General features: G+C 39.5%; 1 protein-coding gene across 12 annotated transcripts in view; it reads right to left on the bottom strand.

Moving 5' to 3' along the window:
• Positions 1-22230, bottom strand: part of Tanc2 (tetratricopeptide repeat, ankyrin repeat and coiled-coil containing 2) — a 339845-nt gene that overhangs the window by 60920 nt on the left and 256695 nt on the right. For all 12 annotated transcript variants that reach the window (XM_006534483.4, XM_006534482.4, XM_006534472.4 and 9 more), the window contains 3 exons: positions 10757-10988; positions 4302-4468; positions 611-1218 (listed from right to left, as the gene is read on the bottom strand). In XM_006534483.4, coding sequence (XP_006534546.1) covers positions 611-1218; positions 4302-4468; positions 10757-10988 — 1007 coding nt within the window. The remainder of the gene's footprint in view (positions 1-610; positions 1219-4301; positions 4469-10756; positions 10989-22230) is intronic.

Below are 22230 nucleotides of genomic sequence, written 5' to 3'. Positions count from 1 at the left end.
TGAAAAGGCAGGGGAGGAGAGCCACACATTCTCAGCACTTTCTTTGAACTTGTAGTAGTCTTGGTATTACACCGTAAGACCTTGCTTACTGCTCACCAAAAGTAGGAGCAAGGGATGACTTCTGCTTTTATGTAGGTCTAAAGTTTGGGATCATTAAGTAAATGTCAGTTCCTAGGTTACCAAATAGTTCCTATTCTTTCTATGCAAGCATGCTTCATTGTAAGTTTCCTGCTCTGGGAAAATATCATAAATTCTTCTCTGCCTAGCTTAATACCATCATCAAAATCTGAAATTAGCTTTGTCAATGAATCAGCATGAAGGAATAGGTTGAGAGGCATGTCCACAAATATAGTTTTTATAACAAGGTCTGGGGAACAGCAGGGCCACAGGGTCATTAAAAACCCGCAGTGTTAGAGCTTTGGTCTCTTTGATGAGTCACAGTCTGAGTAACAGGCACTGCTAAACTTGCAGCCTTGCTTTGAGATGCAGAGAAAAATCTCCTCTGTGGGAAGTGTTCAAGTAAGAGCATTTCCAATTGCCTTCAATATCCATGCCCTATGTAATAAATTTAAACAGGCTCAGACTCACTTATCACAGATCTATATCTTACCTGGGATCACAGAGAAATTTGGTTTTCTCTCCTTCTTCTCTCCAGATAAGCCATTCTCGAAAAGAAGGATGCACAAACATCCGAGTCATGTCTCTGCGCTTGATGAGGAACATGGAGAGGTTCTCCATTCTTTGTTGAAAGTCTTCCCATTCTAGTGTGCCTTCAATGCTCCCAGCATTGATGGCCTGGAAAATATGTTCATCCGTAAGTGGGTGGAGAGAGGCTACTGCCACATTCAGGAGAGGCATCACCCGGTCAAAGGAAGACTGAGTTGGGAACTTCATATTGCACTGGAGTAAATAAACCTCAGAGAGCGAAACAGGAACGACTTTGTAGCTAGAACTCTTTAGCACTAGGTAGCCTTTCTCTATGAGGTCAAATGTGAGTTTCAGGTATAGATATGACCCTTGACTGAGGGTCTTGAGGTGAGAACTGAGTTTGCCAAATGTAGTATTGTCCATCTTGCCATTAAGTGAGATGTTATTCTGGATCTCTGAGCTGCTGTGAATCCGGTGCAGGATGTAAGCCTGCAGGTCCTGGTCTATGGCTTCATTCTCTTCTAGTCGATCCAAAAAAATCCTATGGAAAGGCAGCAACTTGGTAATTTCCTAAAACAGATGGAGAGAGAGATAGAGATAGACAGAAGGACCTTCAGTTTCCCCTAACTCTCTTATAACTATGGGGTTCAGAATTCAGTCTGAATTTCTGAGTGGCTAAAGAAGAATATTAATGATATTCTTAATAATTAATAATATTAATCATGATATCTATAGACTAAAGGAAATTATGCACACAGTAAGAAGATGGCTTTTCCCAATACTGAGACTTTTTATGGGTCTTTGTAAAGAGTACGTGAGGATATAATCAAAGAAGTTCTTCGAATTCTCTTTATTTCTCATACTCTGGCTTCACTGAAACCTTACCTATTCACTAAAAATGGCTACTGCCAAGATTGTCAATATCTTAACCTTGGCAAATCCAATAGTTAGCTTTAGTTTCCATCTTCTCAGAATCTCAGCAGTGTTTGACTGTTGACAGCATCTTTCCACAGCTTTCTGGGGAATCATTTTCAGCAGCCTGCTCTTAAGACACATCCTCATTTTCTTATCACACTGACTAGTTTTACCAAGCCTCTTTTACTAGCTCCTTTCATTTCCTAGCCCACTTCAGGCTCTGGTCTCTATTAATTTTCCTTCTTCCTCATTTCCACTCTCTAAAAACAGTTCTAAATATCTATTTTGCCAGATTACTTAATTCCTCTGAGATCTCACCTTGTATCTTAGTTTACTAAGCAATTTATACTTTGTTGTTTCATAGATAAACTTAATGTGACTAAATAAGAATTATCTCATTTTATACTCTATCACAAGACATTCCCTCTGTTAACAAATTAACTGTATTGCCATTGACCCTGACATTAAATCCTTGAAGGCATCTGGGAGAACTTTGTTTCTGAAGATGGCATCTGTTCACATACTCACGAAACCCCAGGATTCATTCTTGATATCTTGCTTATACTCACATTCAGTCTGTCATCAAGTCTTTTTTCTTTTTGAATTTTCTATGTAGCTTAGAAGGTCTAGAACTCTTAACTCTCTTGCCTCAGCCTTCAAAAATGATGATATCACAGGTATGAACCATCACACCTGGCCAATCAACTGCTTTTTATTCTCCTTCAAGATATTTTCTAATGGCTAGTTTAAGATACCATCAACTTCCACCCCCTTCCTGCTTATCATCTCCATCCTCTGTATTTTATGATGTTCAGAAGCAGAAGATAGAGCTTTAAAAAACGGTAGATCAGATTTCATCACTTTCAAATGCTCCCTAGAGGGGCTTCTCCTATCTACCCAAAACAACCATTTCTATCTCTTTATACTATTTTATTTTTCTTCAAAGTACTTGACATGATATTACCCCTAATATCACAATATGCTTAATTATTTTTTTTGTGTTTATGTTCCTTACTAAAAAAGTGTTACAAAAGTAGAGACATTGAGTGTTTTATTTACTACTGATTCCTCAAGTATTAGGACATTACTGGACATACTCTAAAAATCCATGAAATGTCTATAGAAGTAATGGAAAATTACATATGATTTTGTGAGGAAAATAATTCTTAGAAACTCTTCATTAAAGAAAGTGCAGTATCTAGGAAGTTACTGCAGGTTTTACCCATGAAGTCACTGAAATCTGGACTTATAAAATCTGGACTATGCACACTACTCTGTCTATTCTTTAGCACAGTTGAAAAATGACGGCTTTTCTGCTCTACCTTCCTAGACATTTAACATTTCTTCCTCAATTACACATGTCATCATGTTAGAACAGATATTACATTAATACTGCGTATGCATAAATATCAAAATTAGAGGTCATAGCTAAGTATGGTGGCACACATCTATACATTCAATACTCAGGAGGTTGAGACAGGAAGATCATGAGTTTGAGGCCAGCTTAGGAGTTAGCCAGTGAAATTTATTTTTCTTTTTTCTTAAAAAAATGAAAATAAAAACAAACCAAGAAACAAAACCAAACACAAGATTTTGTTCCTGTAGATCTTTCCTATTAATATTTTAACAACCAAGCTACTACCAACTAATTAGGTTATATGTAATTTAGCTGTAAAGATCATTATGTGGATCTAGACTGTGACCCAAATAACCTGCAGAATGATAGCAAACATCTGCAAGGTTATGGAATTAGAGATACTGCTTCTTGACAAGAGGACAGTAGATATAATTTGCCAATATATAAGAATAATAATAAAAGCTGAAAGGAGGGGGGAGGGGGAGACTTAATCTGACTCATCTATGAATTAGTTATTATAAGTGGGCTATATCAAAATAGTGGAATGACTATATATTCTATGTGACCTTAATCAAGGAGAGATTTTTTTTTTTAAAGATGAGAAACACTGTTCCAAACCACATATGAACACAGGAGTGGGAACTACAACCTAACTCCTTAGCCCAGTACTTTTTACAGAATGTGTTTTTTGCACACATTCCTGGTTCTTTCAGGCCATTAAATTATTAGTAATGAGTAGGAAAGATAATTTACAGGAAGCAAAACCTTATCTCTTAGTTGTAATAAATATAACCTGAAGTCCTAATGTTGCCAGGACTTGCTAGAGGAAGGCACATACAGAGACTACATCCACACTACCAAAAAATGAACTTAAAGAAAAGTGAGGGAAGAAGTGGAACGTCTGAGCCTCTATGGCAGGCTGAAAGCGTGAAGTGGAATTCAAAGTGTGAGGCATTTCCCCCTTTGCACTAGCACATCAAGACAAAGTCTAAAGGATAGGCTTCTCTCTCTCTTTCTCTCTCTCTCTCTCTCTCTCTCTCTCTCTCTCTCTCTCTCTCTCTCTCTCTCTCTCTCCCTCCCTCCCTTCCTTCCTTCCTCTCTTTCTTTCTCCCTCCCCCCCCTCCTTTTAGCCTGATCTTGAACTGGTGCTTCAGGTGTGCTTGGATTACATACCTAGCCTTGTAATGATATTTTGAGGAACATTTTATGAAGCCTTACCCAGAGCAATGGGAATAGGAACTTGTCATACAGAGAGAATGTTTTTTCTGGATCACATCTCTTAGGTTTAAGAAGAGCTAAGAGAACTAGGATCCAGAGTTTTTTCAGCTTAAGCTCTTTGCATGAGAGACAATCTATGGTTCAGAAGCAAACAAACACATACCTGTAAACTGGTCCTAACTGTTACAATTAGTTTGAGCCAAGAAGGAAAATTTCCAATCATTTTACTTAGAAATGATACAATTGTATCCCCATAATCCGGTTTGTGAAATTCTGCTTCATTTAATCCATCAATTAAAATGATGAAATCTTCATCTGGGATTTTTCTCTCTAAGATAGAAAGAAACAAATTACTTCACAATTACCAAGTGGATAGGTGAGTTCTCATTGGGTCTTTGACCACAGATCAGTCTGGAAAAAATGTATTACAATGCTCAGAGTGTATAACTTATTATAAAGACATGTAATCATTCATTTGGTGAATTACTTGGCTTTTCATCAAGTCACAGGTATATGAGCATGTGTATTATAGGTTCAGGAATACCATATTTTCATTGTAAGAGTCTGACAGCTGGAGTTATGAGCTCTTGAATGTGGAACTTCACTATTCTCCCACACACGTAAAAGCTAAATAGACTGTTTCTATCATAGCATAAAGAAAATAACATCACATATTCTTTTGTAAATTCCTTAAAGACTGAGGTAGTATAGTTCTGGGAAGAGAGGATGGAACATGGATGGACCTGGCAGGTGAGATCTCAAGATCCTAGATGTTGAGACAGTCCCATCACTGGTCTCCCAGGGGCAGTCCTGTCAGAGAACCGTTGGCATTTAGTTCCCTTCTAAACTAATGGAATTAACTTATTTTTAGGTTCAGGCCGAGGGTGCTTAGTGAGATTTCAGGCCTGTACTCTCTCATTAAGTGTGTATCAATTCTTTTTTTTTTTTTTTCTTGCTTTACTTTCTTTTTTTTTTTTTCCATTTTTTATTAGGTATTTCGCTCTTAACTAATATTGAATACTTCTGGTTATTTAATGAAGAAAGGTTGAATTTAAAGGAAAAATGAAATTAGGTTCAAAATAAAAGGTTCAGACTACTGTAAAACACTGGTTCTTTTAATTTTTAAAAGTAAAAAACAAACTATTCTATTTTGTTCTACATATGAGCTCACAGTTTTTTCAAGTTTTGCACTAAGAACTTAATTTCATTTTACCAATACTATAATGTCAACTCTCAAATTATGAAGAGGTGTTTGTGTATCTTTTGTCAATACTTGGGATTGTAACCAGGGCCTTTTGCATGATGGGTAAACACTCCACACTGAGCTATATCCACAGGCCAGATATATATATATATATATATATATATATATATATATATATATATATATATATATATATATTTTGAGACAGGGTTCTTTTGTGTAGTCCTGGCTGGCCTTAAACTCAGAGATCTGCCTGCCTCTGCTTCCCATCCCCGAGTGCTGGGATTAAAGGTATGTGCCACCACTGTCCAGCTCCAGGCCAGATAATCTTTTTTTTGTATATTGCTAAAGTTTAATCACTTTTTCCCCCAAAATTTTTATTAGGTATTTTCTTCATTTACATTTCAAATGCTATCCCGAAAGTCCCCTATACCCTCCCCCCACCCTGCTCCCCTACCAACCCACTCCTACTTCTTGGCCCTGGCGTTCCCCTGTACTGGAGCATATAAAGTTTGCATGACCAATGGGCCTCTCTTCCCAATGATGCAGGCCAGATAATTTTAACTTGTTACTTTCAAGTTTTTTTTTTTAAATAAAATGTTAGTATTAATGACTTGGCACCAAGAAAACAAAATAGTCTTTTAGAGACTCCAAAAATTAAGGAAAATTTTAAGTTAAAAAATGAAGTAATAGAGGAATAACTTGGAATGAGGAATTTACCTAAACTACTGGAATTATTACATGCTTGATTTTGAGAACTCTGGCTCCCTGAAACTTAATTGTATCTTAATTTCCACAGAGAAAATAGATGTATCTGGTTGGCTGCACACCGCCTAGTTTGCTGGACAAGTTGTATGCTGCTTCAGGAGAGCTCACTAGTTTCAAAAGCAGTTGTTCAGCCGGTGGTGGCCTGAGAACATTTTCACAGTGGAAACAGCCAAGTGTTAAAGTGGTTCTTCCTTCCCCAGGTGACTGCTGGAAGTGTGGCACTCTCCCTTCACACTTTACCTGGGTGATTCCTAAGCCAAGATCCTCACAGGGACCAAAAGGCTGATGACAATTCCCCTGTAGAAAAGTTTTTTGTTTTTGTTTTGTTTTTTTTGAGAAACATTTCAAACACTTCTTAAAAATTACATTTGCGATGTGGTGTGTGTGTGTGTGTGTGTGTGTGTGTGTGTGTGTGTGTGTATAGTCAGTTTTCTCCTACCATGTGATTGAACTAAGGTTGGCAGGCTCAGAGGAAAGTGCTTTTGCCCACAGAGGAGCCATATCATTGGCCCTGGATATTGTAATGAATGAAACAATTAATTTGCTAATAAAGCTAAATTTTATTCACAGAAATTTTCAATAGAGTACATTATTTATTCCATGAATAAAACATAAATATTTCTTCTCTCTAAAGTGGGGACTAATATGGGCTGGGTGGTGGATTTGTCTACCATACAGAAGGTCCTGGATTTGATCTCTAGCCCTGTAAGAAAGAAAACGTTTGTCCCTTTATCAGGATAATGACAGTTTTTTAAACTCCTGTGAAGTTTTCTTGCTTGAGACTTTCCTTCCATTCTTGGGAGGCGTTACCTAGGGTTGCAGGCTTATAAGATGTCAACAGATAAGTTTATTAAAGACATCAGTATATATTATTTTTTAAAAATAATTTAAAACAAAATACAAAACTTCTAATACTATAGACATTGTAAAAAATGAAAGACACTGCTAAATAATTTCTTTTTTTGTCTAATGAGATTCACGAGTTATACACTTAAGAGAAGAGACTTTAATGTCTTCAAACTGCTTTTAAAATGCAATAGCCTTATATGAATGCTTCTTTATATTCATTTTCAAGCTTTTACAGAATATTAAAAGAATTTTAAAAATTAAAATAGCTGGGCAGTGGTGACGCATGCCTTTAATCCTAGCACTTGGAAGGCAGAGGCAGGCAGATTTCTGAGTCTGGTCTATAAAGTGAGTTCCAGGACAGCCAGGGCTACACAGAGAAACCCTGTCTCGAAAAACAAAAACAAAAACAAACAAACAAACAAAAAACCAAAAAATTAAAATAAAGTAAGGACAAACAAAAATTGATATTTTATATTCTGCCATTTAAATGTATGAACATTTAAAATGCAGATACTATTTATTTTTTGATCGTGAGTTTAGTCTTTAATGGCTGAGCCATTTCTCTAGTCTGAAACTACTATTTATTATCAGAATTATTTCATAGACAAATGTTAGCTCTTTCTGGCCTCCTCCTCTTTTCCTTCCCTTTCTTTCTCCATCCTTTTCTGTCCCCTCTTTCTCTGCCTCTACTCTCTCCTCAACGCCCCCTTCTCATGCCCCAAATAAACTTCATTTTACATCAGAAAAAAATTTTAATTAAAAAATAAATATATTAACTTCTTTATACTTTAAAAATCTGTATCTATGACCACTCAAATTCTAGATAGTCTCATTTTCTTATTTTGTCATGGACTAACTGAGACTTTTAAATTATGAGTCACTGCTCTAGCTGAGAAGTCACTGGAAAAGTTTCCCAGGCTTTTAATCTTGCTTTAACCCCTGTAAATAACATCCCCTGGTGTTCCTCATTGCCTTTGCTTACATATACCCTTAGTAAATCTTTGGAGTCTTCCCTAGTAGTCCCTTCTAGGACTGTACATAGGTGCCGGAGATAAGTAATGATTACAGACACTGAATGAGAAGAGGAAACAGCGAGTGCTGAAATCCCAACTGCATCTTAGTGTGCTTCTGAGTACAGCACACAGGAGTCGCTAACAGACCCACAGCCACTGTCTGTCCCTCAGAATCACCTCCTTTCTGCTCTGGTGCTCCTGTTCTCTCACTTCATATTGGTGGCTGAAGCAAATGCCCACTGGGAAGCTTTTGGAATCTTTAAAAATTTTGGAAAATACTGTCTATATTTTTTTAAAGGAGAAGTGCGTTATTAACAATCTAATTCCTGACTACGAATTGAAAAGTATTTTCCGTAAAACTCCCCTGGGAGGAAAACTCTAGCTACCTGAGGATATGTATATATGATTTTTAATTCAATTATATACTCTGATATATAATTTTCAATTATATACTCTGATAAGTTTTGGTAAATATATATATAATCACGCAACTAAAAACCTGGTCAAATTGAAAAACATTTCTGTCATTCAAGAAAATTCCCTTAGGTATCCTTCCTGTCAGTGATCAAAGGGCAGCTAGCCAGTGTTTAAATTCGATCACCACAGGCTACACACATTTGTTTCCTCTGAGACTAACACTGTTGAATGTAGTATTTGTTTCTTTTTATTACTAAGAAGAATTCCATTGAACAAGTTTACAATCCGTTTATTCATTACATTGATGGACATCTGGGTTTATGTACTTATTAGGATAATTATATGGATGAGCCTTTGTTAATATGATAAATTATATAGATTAACTTCCAAATGTTAAGCTAACACTGTAATCCTGACCAAGTAGAAACTAACTTCGGTATTAGCTTTTTTCTTCTTCAACGATTTTGTTATGATAGCCATGAGGAATAATGGTGTATAATCTACTTCTTCTTTCTTTAGTTTTTAAAAGATCCATATGTTTGACATTTTGATGTCCATCAGTGTTATGCTTGCCTGACTAAATCATGAAATGTCCTTTTCTTTTTTTTTTAAAATATGTTAAGCAATATGTGTGTTTTAAGAATAACCTGTCTACTTTAGTCAGTTTGTTGAATTTTATTGTGATAAGGTTGTTTATAATGGTTTATTTTTAAAAATATTTTTATGAACTGTAGTACCAGCTCTTGATTTATGTTGCTGTTAATTCATGTTTTTCTCCCATATTTTTTGAACAGTCTTGTTGAGGCTTGATTATCCAATTTCACATCAACTTTCTACTTCAATCATTTCTGTTAGAAGATCACTTCCTTATTTATACTAATTAAATTTATTTTCCTAGTTTAAGAAAGAAACTCACACAAGTTATTTTACATCATTCATTTTGAAATATTAAACATTCTTTGTATGACCTGCTCTTTGACCTATAGGTTATTTAGAAGAGGCTCACCTATACATATTTAAGGTTTAAGTATTGTTAATGACTTCTATTTTAAGTCCACTGTTTTGGACAACACTGCTGCAGTATTTACCTTCTTGGGGTGCATGCCCACAGTGTGTAGTGGACGACTCAGCATTGTGCTCAGAGTGCTATGCAGGGGGCTGGCGAGATGGCTCAGTGGTTAAGAGCGCCGACTGCTCTTCCGAAGGTTCCGAGTTCAAATCCCAGCAACCATATGGTGGCTCACAACCATCTGTAACAAAATCTAATGCCCTCTTATGGGGTATCTGAGGACAGCTACAGTGTACTCACATATAATAAATAAATAAATCTAAAAAAAAAAGAGTGCTATGCAAAAGCTGGACTCCCAAGCACACATGTAAAAAGCTGAGTATGGCAGCACATGCCAGAAACCCCAGTGCTGGGGGTGGGAGGAGAGACAGGAAGATTCAGGAGCTCAATGGTCAGTCAGTCAGAGACCCAGCGTTACGACAATTAATGAAGAGAGCTACAGAGGAAGACACCAGCCTCTTCCTCTGGCCTCTTTACATGTGGATGTGTACATTCACATATAGCTGTATTATGGATGCAATGCTCCACACCAACCTGCCTCCCCACACTAAAAATAAAAAATTTAAAAGGTGAAAAAATGTGGAGAGAGGTTTAAGGAGATGACTGTGCTTAGGCTTCAGTGAGTACCAGGGCTGGAAAGGAAAAGGTAAGGCATGAGCACAAGAGGGAGACAGAGCCCACTCATTTCATTTTCATTAACAACCACTAGCTTTTCTGATACAATTTATGTACCACAAAATGTCCATGTGCCTTTTTACATACCTTCCAAGTGAACAGTAAGTGATTTCTAGTGTCAATACTGAGTGAGGTATGCAGCCATGGGTGGCATAATAAATGTACTGCAGATATTTTCTAACTATAGATTCTAGCCCTACAAACTCTGAAAGAGTGAGATGGAGCAGCAACTTTATTGATTAATTCTACTTCCACAGAAAGGATTAGAAGCTCTACTACCTTTATTATAAGAAAACTAAAATTATTTGGAAATCAAAATAAGAACTTTTACAAAGGAAGGAGGAAGGATCAGTTTCTACATAGATTTGTTATTTTGAAATGCGTCCTGTTACATTGCCTAGGTTTGTTTTTAATTCCTGGATTGAAGCAGTCCACCTACCCTAGCCTCTTCCAAATGCTGGGACTACATATGTGCATTATCACACTCTACCCAAGAAAAGTCTTCTGCATGCTGTACTCTGTAGACATCAGCTATAGAACATTTAGTTCTGACAATGTAATAAACACAATCATTTCTATATCACAACGCAAGTGACCACGGCTCTTTTCAACCTTATTTATACCTTTGTGGAGGTTCTCCAAGGGCTCTAGGACTCCTCTCCGGAAGGAGGCCATGGGATCTTGAACACAGGACCGGAGGCTTAGCATGCTCTGCAGGTGAGGCTCCCGAAGAAGCTGTTCCCGGTAAGCTGTCAGCTGAGGTGAGCGGCAGAGCAGGGCAGCAACATTGTGGACGAATTCTGGTACCAGGCAGGTGTAGGCATTATCTGCCTGGCAATAGTGATAGGCAACCACCTATGGAAAGATGAGATTGCAAACAGGCTTATTAGCAGCTATGGTTACATATGACCATACCCTAACACTGTCTTTGGTTTCTCCATTTTCTCAATTTTTTTTCAAATAAAAATAAAAGCCACTAATGCAACTGCATAATTTATGCACAGTCAAAAATTAGACATAATACATGTATATATTCTAACAACCTAAAATTAAAGTTTATAAATAAAATGGGCTACGCCTTCTCGATTGTATGAGATAAGAAGCAAGACTGAGAAGGAAGAGGTACATTAATATTGCAAACATTTATTCCACACAGTAGTATAGAAAGGTCTACTCTTGTAACAAAGCATTAGAAATAAAACAGTGAGGAAAACCATGGTAGTCTCAAGAGATACACATGCTCACATCACTTTATGGTACAGTCCTGTTCTTTAAAAGATGAGCCTATAAAATAAAATAACTTAGATCTAAAAATTATCAGTGAACAGTTTCTGAAAATTCAAACAGAGGAAAAGTACCAAAATTAGAAAAAAGGAAAGAAGGAAAAAGGTGAGATTTTTGCTAAATGTGGGTCTTAAATTCTAAGAGTTTAAGAGTATTAATAACATTCAGGTTCTGGGCTGTCTGTCTGTCTGTCTGTTTTAAGCTGTCCATTAGAGTTGCACAGAATTTACTCCATATCTTCTGTTATGGTTGTTTTTTTTTTTTTTTTTTTTTTGCCTCAAGTGCAAGTGCAAAAAAGACCCCTCCTTCTTTTTGATAGGGTTGCACTCATGGAGCTGAGGCTGGCCTGGAACTCCTGATCCTCCTGCCTCCACCTCCACCTGCTCACGCCTAGCACAGAGAGTGACTTTAATATAGATTACTCTTCTGGCTCATTACTGCCAAGAAAAGTGATTGCATACAGTAGAAAACATGGCATCAATAGGAGAGATTCAAGCTTGATTTATGGAAAGAGTCTGACAAGGTGCTTAGAACACAGTAAGAGGGTAATGACATTAGCTGATTTTGCCCTCTTCATCATGGTCACCACCACGTCCACACTCATCTTAAGCGGTACCACCATCACTGTGCTGAGTGCTCACTTAGCAACTAACTTTGTGCCTATAGGTAGCTCAGACATCCCAATAGCACTCATGAACGTACTGGGAATGCTGTTCTTTACTTCCCTCTTAGACAAGTTTACAGCAGAGGCGTTCTATTCTGAAAAAACAAAAAACAAACCTCCTAATCTGTAAGTGTGGTAGTCTCTTTAATACATTCTGTAAATGTCAACTCTTTTAAGCAGTAAAAATCTTTCTCATTAAACATAAAGGAAATCAAATAATATTGGATGTTATTGTATATTTAAAGCTAACTACAGGAATTGCTTATGAGTGAAACAAAGAAGTCTGAACTCCATAGGAGGACTAGAAACCAGAGGTTGTATTTAGAGCTCCATCCTTTTCTTTAGGTGATTAGTTTCTGCTTTATTATCTATGTTAAAGACAGTGTTCCCTAGAGGGAAACCTCGTCCTCTCAGCCAACTGTGCAGCCAGTGGTTATTGTCTTCACAGACACAGGTCTTTGAATCAACATGTAGGCTCACCACACTTTGCTTCAATTGATTCCAGATGTGGAGGCAATGCACAGCTCAGCGAGCCTTGTATAACTTGCTTTTTATGTAATGTAGTGAGGTATTATTTTACAGATAAAGATTATAAAACTTTCTTTTACTGATTTTGTTAAAAATCATTATGTGTACTTGGAGATGTTTCCAGTACTGGGAATGGAGCCCAGGCACTTATATTTACTGCCAAGCACTCTGTCACTGAACTACACGGAAGCTGTCAGATGTGGACTTGGATTAATGAGGTTTCATTTAACAAAAGTCAGTGTACAGTTATAGATTCTAAAGCTGCTCCTCTTTTAATTTTAGTATTTGGCATTCCAAATATAAAGTCTTGATTTCTTTGAAGAATTCAGGTAGAAAATCCACTCAATATCTTCAGATTTGCAAGATGATTCAAAATAGGTTATTAATTGCACATTTCAAAGTAGTTACGTGGTATGTATAAGTAAATAAATTCCATGAAAACTATGTTAGGCACTGAGCTGTCTCAGTCAGATAAAATGACAGCACCCATGTCTAAAAGGCTGTGTGTCAGTAAAATCAGTGCTGGGTAGGTGTAGACAGACAGACCTCTGCCAGCTAGCATAGTTTATCATGAGCTACAGTTTCAGTGAGCCTGTATCAAAATGCCTGATGCTTGTGGGCCAGAAGATGGCATCAGATCACGTGGAACTGGAGTTACAGACAATTGTTAACTGCCATGTGGGTGCTAGGAATTGAACCTAGGTCCTTTGGAAAAACAGCAAGTGCTCTTAAGCACTGAGTCATCTCTCCAGCCCTCTAAATTGTCATTTGATACTACCTAAATATTTCCTATCTATAAAAACAGGGAGCAAGCCTAAATGTATGTACCTTTCCTGAGTCTCTCATGACACTGGGAAAAAGGTACATTTATACAGCACTTTACAGCTTTGAGGAATTTGTTATACTCATTATAGTTATAGCTCAGAAATGGCTCAGAATCCGTCTACCTTAATAAACCAACTGGCACAACCCTTTCCCTGCATGGACTCTTTTTTTCTCAAGATCTCTTGTCTTAATCTCATTTTTAGCTGTTTCTTCCTTCTTTCTTTCCTTCCTTCCTTCTTTAGATATTTTATTTACATTTCAAATGTTATCCTTTTCCTAGTTTCCCCTCTGAAAATCCCCTATCCCCTACCCCCTCTGCCTGCTCCCCAACCCACCCACTCCCATTCCTGTTCCTTGCATTCCCCTATACTGGGGCATAGAGCCTTCACAGGACCAAGGGCCTCTCCTCCCATTGATGACTGAGTAGGCCATCCTCTGCTACATATATAGCAAGAGCCACAATGTGTTTTCTTTGATTGGTGGTATAGTTCCAAGGAGCTCTGGGGGTACTGGTTAGTTCATATTGATGTTCCTCCTATGGGGCTTCAGACCCCTTCAGCTCCCTGGGTATTTCTCTGGCTCCTTCATTGGGGACTGTAGTGGCTATTCCTGGTTGTCAACTTGACAATATTTGAAATGAACTACAATCTGGAATTGGAAGGCTCACCAGTGACCCTTATCTGGAGGCTTGGAGATCCTTATCTGGATCTTGGTTTGAAGATCTTGAGCCATAGTGGCTATGGATTCCAGAAGATTGAATCTCCGAGTTTAAGAAACACACCTTTAATCTGGGCTACGCCTTTCATCTGGGATTAAAGGTGTGGTGGAACACACCTTTAATCTGGGCTACACCTTCTGCTGGAGACAATATAAGGACATTGGAAGAAGGGAGTCTAGCTCTTGCTCTTGCTCCTTCGCCTGCTTGCCGTGTGAGACTGAGTAACTGCTAGATCCTTGGACTTCCATTCACAGCTGCGACTGAACAATTGTTGGGAATTGGGCTGCCGACTGTAAGTCATCAATAAATTCCTTTACTATCTAGAGACTATCCATAAGTTCTGTGACTCTAGAGAACCCTGACTAATACAGAAGTTGGTACCAGGAGTGGTTCTAGAGTAACAGAAGTACAAGGATGAATCTTTTAAAATACTGGAATTGGCTTGTTGATCCACCAGCACTTTCAACTATTGAAACCTCTCCAGATTCTCTCCCTCCTGGGAGCTCAGAGAATTTTGAAGACCCATGGTTGAAACTATATTCCGAACTTAAAGAAGCTAATGCCCTTGATTTTCTTAATGAATTAGGTGATTCAGTGCACAAAGCTTTCTACAAGATGGGGAAAAAATCGGAAAATGATTTTACTGGCTGGCTGCTCTTAGTATCTGTGGAAAGAATGATGAATGAAAGGAAGGAGTTGTGTGATAAAATCGAAAGGCTCCAGACACAAGTAAACGATCTAAAAGTTGCTAAGTGTGTCCTAGAAGAAAATCTTCTCTCTTGTAGCAACAGAGCTCAAGTTGCAGAAAATCAAACGGAAACTCTCATTGTAAGGTTGGCTGAACTACAGCGAAAATTCAAGTCTCAGCCTCAGAGTGTGTCAACAGTTAAAGTAAGGGCTCTAATTGGCAAAGAATGGGATCCTATGACATGGGATGGGGATGTGTGGGAAGACCATGTTGAAGCTGAGAATTTTGAATCTTCAGATTCTCAAGGGTTTGCCCCACCTGAGGAAGTAGTACCCTCAGCCCCACCCCTTGAAATAATGCCTTCCCCACATGAGGAAATTAATTTTGCAGAGTCTGATAAACCAGCAATGACTTTCATTATTGATGTTTCTCAAGGCCCACCAGTAGTTTCTTCTAGACCTGTAACCAGACTCAAAGCAAAACAGGCTCCTAGAGGGGAGGTAGAAAGTGTAGTCCATGAGGAAATTCGCTACGCTACTAAGGAGCTTAATGAGTTTGCTAATTCATTCAAGCAGAAACCTGGTGAAAATGTGTGGGAATGGATTTTAAGGGTGTGGGATAAGGGTGGAAGGAACATAAAACTAGAGCAGGCTGAGTTTATTGACATGGGTCCTCTGAGTAGAGATTCTAGGTTTAATACGGAAGCTCGCATCGTTAAAAAAGGTATCAAAAGTTTGTTTGAATGGTTGGCTGAGGTGTTTATCAAAAGATGGCCTACTGGAAATGACTTGGAGATGCCTGATATTCCGTGGCTTAGTGTTGATGAAGGGATTTTAAGACTTAGGGAAATTGCAATGCTAGAGTGGATATATTGTGTAAAGCATAATTGTCCACAATGGGAAGGTCCAGAAGATATGCCTTTCACTAGCTCTATAAGACGCAAATTGGTGAGAGGGGCACCAGCACATTTGAAGGGTTTTGTTCTTTCCCTTTTCCTTGTGCCAGATCTTAGCATTGGAGATGCTTCTGCTCAATTAGATGAATTAAATTCACTGGGTTTAGTTGGATTCCGAGGTAACAAGGGCCAGGTGGCAGCATTGAATCGCCGGAGACAAGGTGATTCTAGTTATTATAATGGACAGCGTAGACAAAAGAATGTTTATAATAACATACCCAGTAATGGTCAGCACAGGAGAGGTGAAATTTATAATGGCATGACTCGGTTGGACCTTTGGTACTGGCTAACCAATCATGGTGTTTCCAGGAATGAAATACATAGGAAGCCTACTGCATATTTGTTTGATCTGTATAAGCAGAAAAATTCTCAAACAAATGAAAGAAAGGCTACATTAGATCGTGGTAAACAGCCAAATGAAAGAAAGGCTACATTAGATCGTGGTAAACAGCAATCTCAGCCAGTGAATCAATTTCCAGACTTGAGACAGTTTGCAGATCCAGAACCCCTTGAATGAAGGGGTGGCCAGGTTCCGCTGAGGAAGGATCTTGATAAGACACCCAAAGGTTTTGCTGTTACCCTTTCTCCAGTTCTTCCCCAGAGGGACCTACGGCCTTTTACAAGGGTAACTGTACACTGGGGAAAAGGAAATAATCAGACTTTTCGGGGTCTGCTGGATACTGGTTCTGAGTTGACACTGATCCCAGGGGATCCCAAGAAACATTGTGGCCCTCCAGTTAAAGTAGGGGCTTATGGAGGGCAGGTGATTAATGGAGTTTTGACTGATGTCCGACTCACAGTAGGTCCAGTAGGTCCCCGGACACATCCTGTGGTGATTTCCCTAGTTCCAGAATGTATAATTGGGATAGATATACTCAGAAATTGGCAGAATTCTCATATTGGTTCCCTGAACTGTAGAGTGAGGGCTATTATGGTTGGAAAGGCCAAATGGAAGCCTTTAGAGTTGCCTCTGCCAAAGAAAATAGTGAATCAAAAACAGTATCGTATTCCTGGAGGCATTGCAGAAATTACTGCCACTATCAAGGACTTGAAAGAAGCAGGGGTGGTGGTTCCCACCACATCTCCGTTTAACTCTCCTATCTGGCCAGTGCAGAAAACAGATGGATCATGGAGAATGACAGTTGATTATCGAAAACTAAATCAGGTAGTAACTCCAATTGCAGCTGCTGTACCAGATGTAGTTTCGTTACTTGAGCAAATTAACACATCTCCTGGCACCTGGTATGCGGCTATTGATCTGGCAAATGCCTTCTTCTCAGTACCTGTCCATAAGGACCACCAGAAGCAATTTGCTTTCAGTTGGCAAGGCCAACAGTATACCGTCACAGTTTTGCCTCAAGGATATATTAACTCTCCTGCCCTGTGTCATAATTTAGTTAGAAGGGATCTTGATCGTTTGGATCTTCCACAAAATATCACATTGGTGCACTATATTGATGACATTATGCTGATTGGACCAAGTGAGCAGGAAGTAGCAACCACTTTGGACTCATTGGTAACACATATGCGTATCAGAGGATGGGAAATAAATCCAACCAAAATTCAAGGACCATCTACCTCAGTGAAATTCTTAGGAGTCCAGTGGTGTGGGGCATGCAGAGATATTCCTTCTAAGGTGAAAGATAAGTTATTGCACCTGGCCCCTCCTACAACCAAGAAAGAAGCACAACGTTTAGTCGGTCTATTTGGATTCTGGAGACAACACATCCCTCACTTGGGTGTGTTACTTAGGCCTATTTACCAAGTGACTCGGAAAGCTGCTAGCTTTGTGTGGGGCCTGGAACAGGAGAAGGCCCTTCAACAGGTCCAGGCTGCTGTGCAGGCTGCTCTACCACTTGGACCATATGACCCAGCAGACCCAATGGTACTTGAGGTGTCTGTGGCTGATAGAGATGCTGTTTGGAGCCTCTGGCAGGCCCCTGTAGGTGAATCACAGAAAAGACCTTTGGGATTTTGGAGCAAAGCTCTACCATCATCTGCAGACAACTATTCTCCCTTTGAAAAACAGCTCTTGGCCTGCTATTGGGCCTTAGTGGAAACTGAACGTTTGACAATAGGACACCAAGTTACTATGCGACCTGAACTACCCATCATGAGCTGGGTACTATCAGACCCTGCAAGTCATAAAGTGGGACGTGCACAGCAGCAGTCTATTATCAAATGGAAGTGGTATATACGTGATCGGGCCAGAGCAGGTCCTGAAGGCACAAGCAAGTTACATGAAGAAGTTGCTCAAATGCCTATGGTTTCTACTCCTGTTACAATGCCATCTGCTGCCAAGCATGCGCCTATAGCCTCATGGGGTGTTCCCTATGATCGACTGACCGAAGAGGAGAAGACTAGAGCCTGGTTTACTGATGGCTCTGCACGTTATGCAGGCACCACCCAGAAGTGGACAGCTGCAGCATTACAACCCCTTTCTGGGACAACCCTGAAAGACACAGGTGAAGGGAAATCTTCACAGTGGGCAGAACTTCGGGCAGTACACATGGTATTACAGTTTGTTTGCAAGAAGAAATGGCCAGATGTACGATTATTCAGTGACTCATGGGCTGTAGCCAATGGATTGGCTGGATGGTCAGGGACTTGGAAAGATCACAATTGGAAAATTGGTGAGAAAGACATCTGGGGAAGAAGTATGTGGATAGATCTCTCCAAATGGGCAAAGGATGTGAAGATATTTGTGTCCCATGTAAATGCTCACCAAAAGGTGACTTCGGCCGAGGAGGAGTTCAATAATCAAGTGGATAAGATGACCTGTTCTGTGGACAATCAGCCTCTCTCCCCAGCCATCCCTGTCATTGCTCAATGGGCACATGAACAAAGTGGTTATGGTGGTCGAGATGGAGGTTATGCTTGGGCTCAGCAACACGGGCTTCCACTCACCAAGGCTGACCTGGCTACAGCTGCTGCTGATTGCCAGATCTGCCAACAGCAGAAACCAACACTGAGCCCCAGATATGGCACCATTCCTCGAGGTGACCAGCCAGCAACCTGGTGGCAGATTGACTACATTGGACCACTTCCTTCGTGGAAAGGACAGCGTTTTGTTCTTACTGGAGTTGATACTTATTCTGGTTATGGATTTGCCTTTCCTGCACATAATGCCTCTGCTAAAACCACCATTCACGGATTGACAGAATGCCTTATCTATCGTCATGGTATTCCACACAGTATTGCTTCTGACCAAGGAACTCATTTCACAGCCAGAGAAGTACGACAGTGGGCCCATGATCATGGAATTCACTGGTCTTACCACATTTCCCATCATCCTGAAGCAGCTGGTCTGATAGAAAAATGGAATGGCCTTTTGAAGACACAGTTACAGTGCCAATTAGGTGGTAACAGCTTGGAAGGCTGGGGTAGAGTTCTTCAGAAGGCAGTATATGCTTTGAATCAGCGCTCGATATATGGTACAGTTTCACCCATAGCCAGGATTCATGGGTCCAGGAATCAAGGGGTGGAAAATGGAATAGTTCCACTTACTATCACTCCTAGTGACCCTCTAGGAAAATTTTTGCTTCCTGTCCCCATAACTCTAGGTTCTGCTGGCTTAGAAGTTTTGGCTCCAGAGAGGGGAGTGCTCCTACCAGGAGCTACAACAAACATTCCATTGAACTGGAAGCTCAGACTTCCCCCTGGTCATTTTGGGCTTCTAATGCCCTTAAACCAACAGGCTAAAAAAGGAATAACAGTGTTAGGAGGGGTGATAGATCCAGATTACCATGGGGAAATTGGATTACCTCTTCACAATGGTGGTAAGCAAGATTATGTCTGGAGTGTAGGAGATCCCTTAGGGCGTCTCTTAGTACTACCATGTCCTGTGATTAAAGTCAATGGGAAACTACAACAGCCTAATCCAAGCAGGATGACAAAGGACACAGACCCATCAGGAATGAAGGTATGGGTCAATCCTCCAGGAAAAGAGCCAAGACCTGCTGAGGTGCTGGCTGAAGGTGAAGGAAATACAGAATGGGTAGTAGAGGAAGGTAGTTATAAATACCAATTAAGGCCACGTAACCAGTTGCAGAAACGAGGATTATAAAGTAATATGAATGCCCATTGTAAATTTACTAATGCGTTTGCGATTGTACGAGGGATAGTTATATCATGTTAGGCGTATTTACAACCTTGTTATTGTTTCATGTGAACATGAGATATTATTTGTGTCAAGTTGACAAGGGGTGGATTGTAGTGGCTATTCCTGGTTGTCAACTTGACAATATTTGAAATGAACTACAATCCGGAATTGGAAGGCTCACCAGTGACCCTTATCTGGAGGCTTGGAGATCCTTATCTGGATCTTGGTTTGAAGATCTTGAGCCATAGTGGTTATGGATTCCAGAAGATTGAATCTCCGAGTTTAAGAAACACACCTTTAATCTGGGCTACGCCTTTCATCTGGGATTAAAGGTGTGGTGGAACACACCTTTAATCTGGGCTACACCTTCTGCTGGAGACAATATAAGGACATTGGAAGAAGGGAGTCTAGCTCTTGCTCTTGCTCCTTCGCCTGCTTGCCGTGTGAGACTGAGTAACTGCTAGATCCTTGGACTTCCATTCACAGCTGCGACTGAACAATTGTTGGGAATTGGGCTGCCGACTGTAAGTCATCAATAAATTCCTTTACTATCTAGAGACTATCCATAAGTTCTGTGACTCTAGAGAACCCTGACTAATACAGGGACCTTGTGCTCTGTCCAATGGATGACTGTGAGCATCCACTTCTGTATTTGCCAGGCACTGGCAGAGCCTCTCAGGAGACAGCTATATCAGGCTCCTGTCAGCAGGCTCTTGTTGGCATCTGCCTAGTGTCTGAGTTTGGTGGTTGTTTATGGGATGGATCCCCCAGTTGGGCAGTCTCTGGATGGTTGTTCCTTCAGGCTCTGCTCCGAACTTTGTCTCTGTAACTCCTTCCATGGGTATTTTGTTCCCCATTCTAAGAAGGAACGAAGTATCCGCACTTTGGCCTTCCTTCTTCTTGAATTTTATGTGTTTTGCAAATTGTATTTTGGGTATTCTAAGTTTCTGGGCTAATATCCACTTATCAGTGAGTGCATATCATGTGTGTTCTTTTGTGATTGGGTTACCTCACTCAGGATGATATCCTCCAGATCCATCCATTTGCCTAAGAATTTCATAAATTCATTGTTTTTAATAGCTGAGTAGTACTCCATTGTGTAGCTGTGTCTTTCTTACATGATTTTTTCACCCCAAGTTTTACTTATGTTAACTATCTAAAATTTATATTGGAATAATTCTAAACAAAATATATTGAAGTGACTAGAATTACATTATTTCTTTGAAGGAAGACAATAAGTAAATGCTATGTTCCTTCTTCAAGAGAAGAACAAAAGGAGAGGCTGGAAGGCCACATATACTTAAGGATGGAGGTCAGTATAGTATTTTGATTGGGGACTGGTAAAATGTTGTTGTAGTAAAGGTGGCTGCTGCCAAGCCTGAGGACCTAAGTTCAATGCCTGAGACTCACAATTCCCATATATTACTTTCTGACCTAGATACTTGAGCATACATATAGTAAATTTAATACAGTATTAAAAAGATTTTGATTGGGTTAGAGAGGATTTCAGTGGCAGAATGCTTACTAAGTGTGCATGATACGCTGGTTTCCAACTTTAGTACTGCCAAAGTGTGTGTGTGTGTGTGTGTGTGTGTGTGTGTGTGAGAGAGAGAGAGAGAGAGAGAGAGAGAGAGAACTTTAATTTAGTGCTATTTCCAATAAATAATAAAATGTATCATAACCCTTATCAAAGAATTGAGTGCAGTAAATCTTCCAGGCTTGTGTTAAAAGTATCAGAGGCCCTCATGTATCATAGAACATTTTCTATTTCAAATGAACACCTATGAAAGAATTAAGTTAATCTCATATTAAGAAAGGGCAGTTTTGAGTATCTGGAATTCATCTGGACAGAAAAATCTAGCTTACATAACAACTGACATTTGTATCTTTTAAATTCTATAGTGATATTAGCTCTTCCTTTCAGTCAGCTCTCATATTCTTAAGCCCACCCACCACTCAATACTCTGGATTTATTTGTTTATCTTTCAACTATTAAGTCAGCTAAGAAAACAAACAAGCAAACCTGGAAATCACTCTGCAGATGGCACTGGCCTTATGGTGATGATCCTCCTTTATCAGTCTCCTGAATGGTGAGATTAAAGTGTGGATCACTGGGGTAAGAGAGATGTTTAGCGGCTAAGAGCACTGGCTGCTCTTCCCAAGGATCTGAGTTCAATTCCCAGCATGCATATGGCTACTCAGAGCTCTCTATAGCACTGGTTCCTAAAATTCCTCTTCTGGTCTCCTTACACAACAGCAGACCATGTGTTACACAACATGCAAGCAAAATGCCCATCATGTAAAGTAAAATGTGAGCTACCACCACACAAGCT

This window comes from Mus musculus, chromosome 11, assembly GCF_000001635.26.
Source record: "Mus musculus strain C57BL/6J chromosome 11, GRCm38.p6 C57BL/6J".
Classification (NCBI taxonomy): Eukaryota; Metazoa; Chordata; class Mammalia; order Rodentia; family Muridae; genus Mus; species Mus musculus.
Note: the sequence above shows the minus strand (reverse complement) of the source record. Positions and strands in the feature narration are given on the sequence as shown.